The sequence below is a fragment of the Acanthopagrus latus genome, chromosome 18 (assembly GCF_904848185.1).
Source record: "Acanthopagrus latus isolate v.2019 chromosome 18, fAcaLat1.1, whole genome shotgun sequence".
NCBI lineage: Eukaryota > Metazoa > Chordata > Actinopteri > Spariformes > Sparidae > Acanthopagrus > Acanthopagrus latus.
This window is the reverse complement of record NC_051056.1, coordinates 15165018-15177503: the sequence shown is the minus strand read 5'-3', so window position 1 is coordinate 15177503 and position 12486 is coordinate 15165018. Positions and strand designations below refer to the sequence as shown.

Genomic DNA, 12486 nt, shown 5'->3' with positions numbered 1-12486 from the left:
TTTACAGATGGTCCCTCTCGTGTGATAAAGCTGCTTGCCTCCAGTCAGCAGTATCTGTGCACAAGGGGTGCGACAGCCAGGGAACTCTGTGTTTAGTGTAGCGAGGAGGGACAGCATGGGAATGTGGGTTTTTACCGTTTAGGAGGAGCAGTTAACTATCCATCACGCAGAGATTAGGTTACACCGACATGCAGGTTTGACACTACTGGTCATCGCTTTTCTGACAGGACTGTTTTCTGTCAGTGAGTGCTTAATGTCTAACTTTCTCTTTTTGTTTTGTAGGAGGGGGGTTGGGGTGTTTTGGAGAAATGACTCAGCCAATTAATTATTCATCATAGAAATAAACTGTTTAACACAACTGTAGATCTCTTGAACCTTTTATTCATATCAAAAACACAGCATACATAGCATATAGCATTTAGGAATCCGATTTATACATTAACAGTCGTACCAATAAAACAACAATATAAATGTATAACATTAAACAATGCATTGACATATTTACAAAGTAAAATTACCACATTTGTATCAGACACCAAGACAGCAAGTTCATCAGAAGTATTCCTTATACAAAAAAACATGACAGAAAGTCTACCATCACCTGTTGTTAACTCAACACACTTCCTAGACAATGGCGTAATTTAACTACTGCTCTAAATATGCTGTCTGAGCGTTGTGTATGTGTGATACTATCAAAGAATCACAGATAGTGTGGTGTGGAATGGCCTGGTGTCAGCAGAACAGATCTGGGATCTCTTAATAATGAGTCAGATCTGATAAAGACTGGCTTTAGGTCGAATAAAAGCTGACTGAGGATCTGATAGTGAGGCCAACTGCGGTTTCAGGGAGTGCCACTTGCTGTCCATTGCGGCTGACTCAGCCGTTCCTGTGGGAATCAAAGCCCTTTTACTCTGCTGTCACACGCTATAGTGATCTCAACTGTCTCAGTCAGCACAAACAAACTTTGTGTGTGTGTGTATGTATGTGTGTGTGTGTGTGTGTTGTGTGTGTCACAACAGAACCTCTCTAAAGGTAAAATTGCCTGCCAAGAGTCTTTAAATCTAAAATGCCCCCCTCTAAAGTCTTATTAAACCTCTGTGCCCTCACGATGGTAGATGATTCCTGTCGAGCCAAGCGTAGGGTAGAAATGCCCACTGGATCCGCTGTACTGGCTGAGGATGGGGCTGGTGTAGCCAAGGGAAGAGTGGGTTGGTGAAGAGGAGAGCACAGGGGGACCTGGCACTTGTGGTCCCCATTCCGGGCCACCTGAATTAGGGGAGTAGCTACTAAAGCTTCCAGGTTGCGTGGGTCTGTGAGGCCCATCTAAAGGAAGGTTGATCTGCAGTGGCCTGCTTAACCCATCGCCTCCCACCTCACCGGCTGCTGTGGTGGTCACTCCAGACATTTCGGACAAGAAGCTACTAAGACAAGGTGCAGGGCCTGATGATGAAGGGGAGGGGATCCTGTCCGCTGTAGGAGAGATGTTAAGGGCAGAGTGTTTGGGGCTGCCCCTCTCGTTGTCGCCTGACTCAGGAGCCCCTGATCCGCCGTCACTACCGGAGAGGGGATCAGACTTCCTCTTCCTTTTGCGGCGGAAGTTCCCATTGTCAAACATCTTTTCACAGTTTGGATCCAGTGTCCAGTAGTTGCCCTTGCCTGTGATGTAAGAATGTAGAATTGGTGAGGTTCAAATTCAATTTGAAAATGGGAACATTTTAAAAGATTTTCAGGACACCAAGGAAAGTCTGAAAAAACAACACAATGAAACTGTACGTGGAAATGAAATGAATTAATTATGTTAGTCAAAACAGAGCCAAAAGCAAACAAAAACAGAATTTAAACTTTGAATTTAAAACTCTTACCTGGATCATCCTCGTCTCTTGGTACTTTTTTGAAGCAGTCGTTGAGTGACAGGTTGTGTCTGATGGAATTCTGCCAGCCCGCTTTACTCTTGTTGTAGAAAGGGAAGTTGTCAGCGACGTACTGATATATCTGACTCAAGGTCAGCCTCCTGTCCGGTGCTCCGTGGATAGCCATGGCGATCAGAGCGGAGTAGGAATAAGGTGGCCTGACCAGCTTCATCAGGTCTTCTTGCGAGGGCAGAGAGAACCAGCTCAGCTCCCCTCCTGGACCCCCAGCTCCAGCAGGACCCAGGTACGGCCTCTGCATGCCGTAGTGCTGAGGGACGAAGGGAGGGCCCGGATTGCCAGGCGGGCCGGTAGTAGCCAGATATGGCGGTGTGTTGATTCCGGAACCGTTGAACCAGAGGTAAGGGTTCGGGGAGGAGGTGGTGTAGTCGCTCAGGTCGTAGGATGTTGGCGTAGTGCGCTGTGGACTCGGCAGCGAGGGAGGAGGGTAGTAACAGTCACTGTACATGCTGAGCTCGGGTGGCTCCTGGCCGAGGCTTGGGAACTGTGGGCCACACCGAGGAGGAGACTGGCCCTGGGCCTCAAATGAAGACATTGTCAAATTTCTTCTCAACTCTCTCTTCTTTAACTCTTCTTGTCCTCCCGTTCCTTCTTCTTGCAGTGATTTTCACCAGTCCTGAAAGTCCTTGTATTGTTCAGACCTTTGCAGGTATCTGAATTAGTGCTGATTCAAATGATGGCTTCCGAGTTGTACTAGCTGTCTACTCTTCTCCAGCCCTTTCTAGTCTCTTTGTCACCTGTCATACCTGCTTTATCTGTTTCCCTGGAAACGCCCCCTGTCACGTTTCATTGGCTGTTGTCTCAGGTGAGTCCTCCATTCCTGCTTTCTCTGTTTTTTTCCTGCTGTCAGCTTGTTCAGTCCCTCCAGGGGGTTTGTTCACCCTCAATTAAATAATTTTCCACTCAAGCTATTATTCCAACATTAATTGACATCAGTCATCTGCAAATGTATGATGGTTATGATGCAAATTTAAACAGACTGAGATAATACTGGCTGGCCGATTTAGCTTTCATTTTTTTTCTCTTACATGTAGCTGCTGCTGTCAGCTTAGTTGTTGTGAATATGAATGACCTTTTCCTACAGTAACAAGAGAGCGTTTTCGTATGAGCATGGCTAAACTTGTTTCTTTTTAAACAGGCAACAGACAACTTTTTAGTTTCTACTTATCATTCTGACGTAAATACAGATTACACTATAATGGCTGTAGAACAATGACTTCATCCATGTATATATTATTTCAATATAAACCTAACTTCCACCTTGTCATTCAGTCTACCACCCAGGTCGGTTCTTCCTGGAAAAAATGACGTTCTATTACATTACATATTACTGTAATTGTATGTAATATGTTACTGTACATTAATGTTTCATTAATATTAGTATTTATTAAAAGTCTCAGCCAACCAAGTTTAGCAGTAAAAATATCACAGAAGTAGTAGAAGTTCCTACAGTAGTAAAGAAACAATAGCCAGTGGTGGGATGTAACATAAATAACATTTACTCAAGTACTGCACTTCAGTAAAAATGTTGCGATACCTGTACTTAACTTGGGTATTTCCATTATCTGCTACAAGTACATTTCAAGTACATTTAATTTTAGATACTATTCTACTTTTACTCAGTTGCTATTCCACTTTTATCAAAATTAAATCTTAAAAAAAATACTTTTTACTTTGTATCATTTGGGGTACTTTTTATTACGCTAACAGTCGGCTATTGATAAGTGCAATACAGTGACAGGAGCGCAGCTTAAGCTTAATTAAATATACACATTGAATCAATATTTTTTTAAGGGCCAGTGTTCTGAGTTCTTACCTCCAGACAGACAGGTTATTATTCAAAACATTAAGCTCTATAAAATAATGGTTCTGAGTGAAAATTTAATTTTACCTTTTACTTTTTAAACTTGAGTTTGCGCATTGCGTCGTTTTTTTTCTTGAACTATCGCGAGAACTTTGCATTTCGTCGGCGCGTTGAAGAAAAGGTGTCTGTCGTAAGTCTAACATATTGTTTTTTAATGAGAAAATGCCTCTTAACTCCATTAATTGCCAATTAAAATCACCACTAGTACTAGTTGATACGATTGTCTCCAGCCTATCAGAATCTAAATGTTAGAAGAAGATACCGTGCTAACTTTCCCTGGATCAACTTGCTAACATTAGCGCGCAGCGTCTAAGCTAGCTGTTGACCGTGCTGTGCTGCCATGACAACGTTAGCCTAAGTTAGTTTATGATAGGGACCAAGAGACAGCTAATAAAGCCACACAGTCACTGGTTTATAAGGTATCAACAGAGTTTGCTAGTTATTTTTTTGTGGAGAAATAAGAGTGTGTGTGTGTTCGTGTGTGTGACAAATAGACGGCTGATAAAAGCCATACCTCGGTCTGTCATTGTGGACCTAGATGGCCGATTCATCTTCGCTCACCGAGCTGCCGCAAATCAGCAACAACGACGTCTTGGAGCTCAACAAGGATTTAGAGAGAATGATCGAACACATCGAAAACATATCACGTATGTAACTGTCTTCTTTTTTTTTTACTTCATGATATTTTGTGGCGGCTTAATTATCCGCTGTTATTTCATTCGTGTGTGTTGTGTCCACCTGTAGTGCAGTTGACTTGCATGGCTTATGACATGGTGGCACTGCGGACCAGTCCTGAGCTGGGGTCATCTATGAGGAAGCTGGAGGACGCTTATCTTCAGTGCAGAGCTGCTGTCTGTGGAGACCAGGAGCTACAGATGGACGACTGTCCTGATCCTACTGCCACACCAACCCTTCCTCAGATGTGATGTGACTGTCAAATCTTTCACTTACACTGAGGGGATGTTGAAACAGTTTAAAATGCATTTTTTCTATCATTTAAAGTAAAAGCTACAGCTCTCTTTTCACTGTTGTATTGCTTTCGAGAAGTAGACTGATGGATGTTTCTGCTCTGACTGTAGGCGTCAATGTTCACACGGCCTGCAAATGTTGTATGTTTTGTAGACACTGAAGTGTTCTGATCTGTTCAGTCAGTTGATTAAACCAAATAAAAGAAACAGAAATAGAACATGTTCCGTTGTTTTTATTGAGTAGAGTTTGGTGTCTGGCAACTATTCCAGTTGCACTAATGTTTTTGTTTAGTTTTGTTCTGTTTAACCAGCATCCAAAATTGAATTTCAAGTTTTTCAGATTTTGTATATGGATGTTATTATAGTTGATGTAGCCTGTTTTGTCCTTGTGCTGTTGTTTTCCAGATGGAAACCACAGAGAAGAGCACAGAACAAGCTGCCTCCCCTACCTACATTGATCTGGATAACATACTGAAAGGGCTTGACTCCTTGTCTAACTGCATGGATCAACTGGCATGTATGTGTGACAGTTTATTCCGATGCACTCTTTGCACCTCCGAAATGTCAGCAGGCATCAATTATGCCAGTAAGATGACCTTGATGATCGATTTGCAAATATGCAAAGCACATGATGTAACAGTTAAGCTAGATCTGAAATGTGATAACCAAAAGTGTATTATTGTAAACCAACTGCTGCACAACTCAGCCCTGCTTGTAGATGTCAGTGGTGCAGAGTTACATGATACTACATGATGTCTGTCAGATCGCACTCTGCTGATGGGCAGATAGGAGTAACTGAAGGATTTTTACACACCCGGTTGTCCTTCAGACCTTTTGATGTGAGACATGATGTTCTCAACATCTTTTCTTTGCCATGGGGGACAGTTGTGGGCAAAGAGGCAGTCAAATGCTTTTACTGTGTTGTCTTACTAGATTACCCTCCTTATTTACTAAATCTTTTAGAGTGTTGTCATTTAATAAACAAATTGTAGGATTTGTGATAATACTACAACTTCTGCTTTGTCCCTTTTGTTTTATAATATATCATTTTAAAATGTAGTATGTAGGATAAAGGGCTGCAATTACTGATTGTTTGGTTAGCCATTAATCTGCTGATTGTTCTCATTATTAATCGATGGCTTAATGGTTAAGGATAATGGTTTAGTCTTTAAATGTCTAAACACTGGCAAAAATGCTCATCACAATTTTCAGGAGCTCAAACTGATGTCTTCAAATTGCATCTTTTATCCAAACAAATCTAAAACCAAAAGTCTCTTCATCTACTGTCATAAGACAGTTGATTGAAAGAATTGATATTCTTTCAATCAACTTATCAATGAATGGACTAATCGTTGCAGATCTAAGAAGAAATTAACCAATTAAACCATTTTGTACAAGAAAATGATGCTCAAACAGATGCCAGTCAAACTGATTTTAGAGTGCTGTGTCAGTTTCTGATTTGAAAACCTACTAAAAACTAAAAGACAACAATTTTCCCAAAGATATGATACGCACTTAGAAAACACCACACTCAAAAATCTAACTGATTTAGTATCAGACTAACCTTATACTTTACTTTGAGTGAATAAACAACATGTTCAAACATTGGTTAGAATTCTTTTGTAGAATTAGTGTTTGATTTAATTTATGGTTTCAGCGCAATACACTTCTGTTGAATATTGTATTCTGTGTCACTTTTAGTACTGCTGTATGATAAAAGGGCAATACAAAGAGGATTGTATAGTATTTAGGCAATTTCCTGTTAAGTACTATCATCCTTGAGCTACCTTGTTCCTTATGTTCTGAGATCTAACTTGTGGACATCTTACAACTGTGTTCACTTGAGGCGTTTGTGTGAAACAAGGTATTTGTTTTGTTCCTGCAGTGCGAACCGAGCTGAGGAAATGTGATCTGATCGTTTGTGTTGGCCACCCTGACAAAGTCGGTGTTTCAGAAAGTCCAAGAGGCACTGAAGCAGCAGCAACAGCCTCCCAGTGTGACCTGAAACTGATACGTGAAGAACAGAGGTAATGCTGTGTGTCTGAAAAGAGTAGTTTAATAAAATACACAAACCTCCAGCCATGTATAAATCAGTCCTTTTTCTAAAAATGCAAGTTACTAAAAGAGGGATTACATAACAGTGGCCTTTGTGAATGTAGAAACTGTGACATTTATGCGGCTGTTCCGAAAAGGCTTCTGAGCAAGCCTCACAAATTAGCATAGAGAAAGACAGAGGCAGACGCCCACATTAAGCTTGTTGTCGGTGTTGGTCAGAGTCCCGCAGGGTGCAGCAGGCGACACTGGCTCTGCGCTTCAGAGCTCTGGTCTGTGGCATCAATGAGCAGCAGAGGGGTGTGTGTGTGATGGGTAATCATCTCCTTCACCCCGGGGAAACTCTACAGCACAGCAGCAACACAAAAAAAGATGACATAGACCTAATGATGCAGGGCAGCAAAAGTCAGCATCAAACACTCCCCTAGGAGTGCCACAAGATGTGAATGTTTCAGTTTACTTTTAGGCACACTGACTTTTTCCTCTCATTTGAAAATTGTAGATAATAGTATCATTATTTTCAGTTTACCTGGGTGCCATTGTGGCCAGTGCCGAGGGAGTAGGAGTTTCCTTGCTTACGGATCTGGATGTTGTACACCTTGCCTTGTTTTATCAGCATCAGGGTGTAGGGGTGCTCATCCAAGCCTCTTGAACTGTCCCTCACCAAAAATGCCCCATCCTGAAGACATAAATGTGCAAACTGTCACAGTTTGACATATTACTGCAAATACAATTCTGTGAATTTCAACTGTATGTCTGTCTGTCTGTCTGTCTCTGATCCAGAAAGAGAATATATGAGAGACTTGTGAGAGGCAGCACCTGACCTTGTTCATCTCTCTAAGAGAAACTTCAGCTTGATGTCTGGTCACATTTCCTCCATACCAGCCAGGATCCAAACCCTGGATGCACCATAAAAAAACTGTCAAAGGACTAAATAAAGTAACTCTTGACCTCACTGTATGTGTTCTTTTACAATGTTGCCACCTGCTGTTTCTCTAGAGGAAGTACTCCAAAGTGTAATTGCACAGAGCATCTCATGCCTAATATTAGTGCTGAACAATTAATTGAAATATTATTGAAATGCAAGTGTAACATCCAACAAATGTAGCTGCAAATTTTTGATAAAAGGTGAAATGTGACTCAACATGTTTGTGCATGTCATTTAAATGAAAATTTGTGGTGCAACAGATATGCATCCACATTCAAATCATACCCTCCAAACATAGGAAACAAGGGAGCATGTTGGTTGCTACAGACTCCAGAAAACATCACGTTATAATTTTAAAATAGTGAAAGTTAAATGCAATACAAACAGTTTCCACCTCATTTGAATGTATCTCAAAATAATTGCAATATTATGCAATATTGATTTAATGTATGCTCACATTACATATGGAAATTATGATTTAATTATGATTCCACTTCTGATTCTCACCCCTCTTGGTCCTAGTACTGAAGTTTTAACCATGGCACATTCTTCTGGTGCTGGAGGAGGTGGACAGAGTTTGCTCCCTCTGGGGGAGGGAGAGATGAATTGAGAGCCCTTCGACTGCATTTCCTAGAGTGAAGGGCTTGCTAGGCTCATGAGTTGATTTGGTTGGCCTACCTGTTGAAGACATCTGTAGGTTTGGGGGGTCTTGGTAGAAGACTCTTTTTGTTGGATAAGCCAGGAGCTTTGACAGCACTGCCCTCTTGTGGACGTGATGGATAGTATCAGATAGAAATGTGAATATTGTGACAGGATGACCACACTTGTGATACTGTTACAACCATTCCAATCACTACATAATATGCAGCACATACTTGATTTTTTAAAGTCTTTCTGGGATGAGTCAGGTTGTCCTGGCTTCTTGCTCCTGTCAGTATTCAGACTGGGTTGGCTGGCTGTTGTTAAAAATAGGAAAATATGTATTACACAAGGTTGAGATGATCTGTATCATTATCGATGAATCGGTTGGTTGTGGAGTCATTAAATGTGCAATTACCTGCTGCTTTGAAAGGTCTTGGAAGGGCAGGGTTTATTCTTGGTGGATTGGGAGGAGGTTTTGAAGCCCTTTCAGCAGCTGGCGGCTCAGGAGCAGGGTCTACACACATATACACAAATTTGAAATGGTGGTCAGGAGAAATATGAAAAGGAATTCTACTCACGAAACATCTGCTGATACGTTTTCACACATGAGGAAAGGCGCAGTTAATTATTATTTTCACTATAAAATTATATGCTGATTATTTTCATAATTAATTGTCCTCAGATTGTTTTGTTTTTTTCCAACCAAGAATTCAGAACCCAAAGATTTTTATTTACTATCATAAATGACCACAAATAACCAGGAAATACGAGAGGTCCTGAAAGGGTAATTTTACACATTGATTTGTGTCAAAAAGAGGTATAAACAATTTCGTGGCTCCAGAGAAGGTTGAGTGTAATCTGATAAATTTGCCTCCAGTGGTGTCATTCAGTGGGGGAGTTGTAGCGTATGTCATGTAGGCACCAAGTTTTGAAACAGAGTTCACTGGTCTAACATTGCATTCCTATAACACTGTTGAACTCATTATCAACTATAACAAAACAAGTAATCAAACATTACCCACAGTGCAACTTTGTTAAGAAGTATTTATCAGATTACACACAGCTACCTTTTTTCACATATGCAGTAGTACCCCTGCAAAAACCTTAGTATGTAAAATTGGTGGAGTTAGCCTTTAAATTCAAGAAGCTGGAACCAGCAAATGTTTGATGTATTCACGTGAAAAATGAATAAAATGATTATGAAAATAATCAGCTAATCATTGCAGCTCTGCTCTGCCTTTTCTTCGCAACAGCACTTTCTTTGTGGCTGCTTTCTGTTACCTCTGTAGTGCCTGTCATGAAGTTTGGCTTCTCTGGGGGGCTGAGGTGGCATCATTGTGTCTTCAGAGGCAGGCTGTTCGTAGTCTTCGTCGCTCGCCTCATCACTGTCTTGTTGTTCAGCTGTTTGTGTCTGATTTGGTTGACATGTGTAGCTGTTGTCGCCCCACTCCTGAGGTGGAGCATCATAGTCACTGTCATTGTCCTGACCACAGCAGACATGTGACATTAGTACTGTTGTCGCTTACATTTAGTAATTCACTTTAATTCTAAAGTCTGGATTGCTAAGTCGCTTGTGGCCTTTTACTTACAAACTCATCTGAGTTCCAATCTTCTTCTTCTTGTACAAAAACTGGAGGAAGGGGAGCTGTAAAAAACAAAAGGATCGGGGCTAAGGAGACATGGCTTAGTGATGTCAGTGTCATATTTAACCCAGAGTCTTCTTTACCTTGTTTTAGATACTTTTGTGTCTTTGATCTGGTCAAAGACAAAGTACGAAAGTCAAGACTTGTTGTTCAGTCACAGTTACACTTTGTTGAAACTGTAATATAAAATCAGTTTTCTTACTTCAGACCAAAGCCCCTCTTCTGCTCCCCCTTGTTGATATCACTTTGGATCTTGGTGATTAATCTATAGAGATACAAGAGCAAAATATTACCAGTATACTATAGGTATATAACTTTGCATGGTTATTTGTAAGTGTGGCCCAAGCTGCCATTATTTTCTGCAGGCTAATGCAGAATTTGTGATGTCACAGAATAATATATAACCTCTTGCGCCTTGTCATGCGTACATGGCTACAATAAGCATATTTGCTGTAACAGATGTCAGCTGATACATAGTTTATCAATATTTTCGTTAGAAAACTGGCGTTAAAGAAAGAAAGATATTTTCAGACAGACTTACGAGATATAAAGGCTGGGGAACACTTGAAGGTCACATTCAGTCATTTGCTGGATGAGCATATTTTAGTATTAGTAAGAAATATTAAATACATTTCTCTGAATATTTCAGAATATCAAATAAGTACAAAGGCCACCCTCACCGTGAACTGTGCTCCAGTGATGCCGGCCTTCATCACTGCTTTGTCGCAGCCTGATAACTTAAGCTGAGAAGAAGACGTTGCACACTTTTAGAGCTAGAAAATGTGCTTTTTATTAGTGCTGCAACGTTAATCGAATAATGATCAATATCAAAGTACTGCCAGGTACCATACCCACAATAAATCTTAGAAGTGCCTCTTTCGTTAAAGCCTGGGTTGCATTTAGGCGAGAGTTTCAAGTGAAATTATGACAACATGATAACGAAGTACTGTTCTACTGCAGAGTTGCATTGGCCTGTGAATCAAAATCAATTAATCAAAATAATCACAATATTACTTTTTCCCCATAATGTGCCACCCTACTTTTATAGCTTGGATTGACTTAAATAAATACCTGAAAAGCAACAAAGTGGCTCAGTATTTGCATTTCATTTGTAGATTTAGTATTACGAACTATACTTCATCAGACTTTGGCTCAGATTAACACAAGACAAATACTGAAAATGCAACAATGATATTCTAAATGGGAAAACATTGTGTTGCTTTCATTGCTCAAGCAACAGGTGTTGCATTGTTTATATTATTATATACAAATTGTACCAACAATTTTAACATGAAAGGTTTTTAGCAGAGCAGAAAAAGGACACTACAGTAATTGTCTGTTACAAAAGATGGAGAAACGATTTTATTTCAGCCTAAATCTACTTTCAATACTCACCCTCCTCATGTAGTCAGCTAGATTTTGGGGGTTCCATCCCATCACCTCCACTTTAGAGGGTACGTTGCTTAAACTCATGTTTGTCCCCTGTAACTATCACATCCACTGAAACATGAAGGGTTGAATGACAGCAGGACCTTTGTGTTTGGTGAGCTCACAAAACTGTTGCTCTCTCTGCTCTTTAAATATACCTGTGGAGAGTTTTCTTATAATTTGTAGGAGGTTGAAGTCGTCTGTTTCAGTGGTTTTGAATGGCTTGAGACATCTAATATTAGCTTATGCACACGCTGCAGAGTATATCTACGTACCTCTAAACATAGTCACTGTTGGTTTCCTTTCTCACACTGAGATACGTTACCACAAGTCTGCACTGTAGCTATATGTGATGGTTATCATTGATTTTGCTGAACAACAGGTTCTTAATGAGACATGTAGTTTTTCTGAATTTTAAATATGGTTAATAGAGCTGCAACAATTAGTCCGTTCATCGGTTGGTTGATTGAATCAATCGTTTCAGTAATTTCTCAAATGAAATGTCTTCTCTTGTCTTTGTTACTTATGACAGTAAAGTAAGACTCTTTGGATTTTGGACTGCTGGCTAGATAAAAGAAGCAATTTTAAGATGTCACTTTGGCCTCTGGTAAATTGTGATGTGCATCACATTGTTTTGGCATTTTATTGACTAGTATCCGTTCTGAAAATAATCATCAGGTTAAAAATAAATGATTTTATTCACATGCACAGATGTGTGTTGCCGCACAGAGATGTTTATTTACAGTCCTAATGTTTCATCTTGTGTGTGCTTTCATAACTTTGTTGGAGGCTGTCTCAGAGCTCGAATCCCAGCCACTGCCTGTCCCGTGTCATTCCTCTCAGTATCTCACACCCAGGTGAGAGAGGAGGGAAGCAGAGAGAGGGGATGATCAATCACGCTCAGATCCCCCGTAGACCCCCAGGCATGTCTGGGTGAATACATGAGTCCCTCTGGGGGGTCCTTGCGGGAGACCAGCCCCCCTCCTCCTCTGTCCTGATTGGGAAACATACCCCCCATGAAAGACATGATTCT

The 12486-nt window shown here is 40.6% G+C and overlaps 3 protein-coding genes across 10 annotated transcripts; 1 reads left to right on the top strand and 2 right to left on the bottom strand.

Annotated features, from left to right (window-relative positions):
* Positions 1–365: 365 nt before the first annotated feature.
* foxi3b (forkhead box I3b) lies at positions 366–3587 on the bottom strand. Its single transcript, XM_037077917.1, has 2 exons — positions 1863–3587; positions 366–1656 (listed from the first exon to the last, which is right to left on the bottom strand). The coding sequence occupies exons 1-2, from the start codon at positions 2461–2463 to the stop codon at positions 1088–1090; spliced, it is 1170 nt and encodes a 389-aa protein (XP_036933812.1). The 5' UTR covers positions 2464–3587; the 3' UTR covers positions 366–1087.
* A 198-nt stretch (positions 3588–3785) lies between these two features.
* syce3 (synaptonemal complex central element protein 3) lies at positions 3786–7767 on the top strand. Of its 5 annotated transcripts, XR_005071281.1 has the most exons (4): positions 3786–3922; positions 5166–5277; positions 6646–6787; positions 7596–7767. XR_005071281.1 is itself a non-coding variant. In XM_037077918.1 (3 exons), exons 2-3 carry the CDS (start codon positions 4331–4333, stop codon positions 4716–4718), a joined length of 291 nt encoding a protein of 96 aa, XP_036933813.1. In that variant the 5' UTR covers positions 3786–3922; positions 4287–4330; the 3' UTR covers positions 4719–4978. The 5 variants fall into 5 exon arrangements, 4 of the variants coding, with proteins under 4 accessions (XP_036933813.1, XP_036933814.1, XP_036933816.1 ...); XM_037077918.1 differs by lacking the exons at positions 5166–5277; positions 6646–6787; positions 7596–7767 and adding exons at positions 4287–4439; positions 4537–4978; XM_037077919.1 differs by lacking the exons at positions 5166–5277; positions 6646–6787; positions 7596–7767 and adding exons at positions 4331–4439; positions 4537–4978 and having other exon boundaries at positions 3789–3922.
* Positions 6797–11589, bottom strand: lcp2b (lymphocyte cytosolic protein 2b). 4 transcript variants are annotated; one of them, XM_037077915.1, is made up of 14 exons: positions 11421–11589; positions 10706–10768; positions 10567–10613; positions 10228–10290; positions 10109–10137; positions 9972–10027; positions 9664–9865; positions 8798–8896; positions 8616–8696; positions 8419–8503; positions 8248–8326; positions 7637–7711; positions 7342–7491; positions 6797–7156 (listed from the first exon to the last, which is right to left on the bottom strand). In XM_037077915.1, exons 1-14 carry the CDS (start codon positions 11496–11498, stop codon positions 7031–7033), a joined length of 1233 nt encoding a protein of 410 aa, XP_036933810.1. In that variant the 5' UTR covers positions 11499–11589; the 3' UTR covers positions 6797–7030. The 4 variants fall into 4 exon arrangements, with proteins under 4 accessions (XP_036933810.1, XP_036933811.1, XP_036933808.1 ...); XM_037077916.1 differs by having other exon boundaries at positions 9664–9832; XM_037077913.1 differs by having other exon boundaries at positions 9972–10137.
* Between the last annotated feature and the right edge of the window lie 897 nt (positions 11590–12486).

Coding starts and splice junctions, on each gene's coding strand:
- syce3 (XM_037077921.1), top strand. CDS start 4,331: ATGGCCGATTCATCTTCGCTCACCGAGCTGCCGCAAATCAGCAACAAC. Junction 4,440..4,536: donor ACACATCGAAAACATATCAC/GTATGTAACTGT, acceptor GTCCACCTGTAG/TGCAGTTGACTTGCATGGCT.
- lcp2b (XM_037077913.1), bottom strand. CDS start 11,498: ATGAGTTTAAGCAACGTACCCTCTAAAGTGGAGGTGATGGGATGGAAC. Junction 9,866..9,971: donor ATTGGAACTCAGATGAGTTT/GTAAGTAAAAGG, acceptor TGCTGTGGTCAG/GACAATGACAGTGACTATGA. Junction 7,157..7,341: donor CTGGCCACAATGGCACCCAG/GTAAACTGAAAA, acceptor GCTGTGCTGTAG/AGTTTCCCCGGGGTGAAGGA.
- foxi3b (XM_037077917.1), bottom strand. CDS start 2,463: ATGTCTTCATTTGAGGCCCAGGGCCAGTCTCCTCCTCGGTGTGGCCCA. Junction 1,657..1,862: donor AAGAGACGAGGATGATCCAG/GTAAGAGTTTTA, acceptor CTTACATCACAG/GCAAGGGCAACTACTGGACA.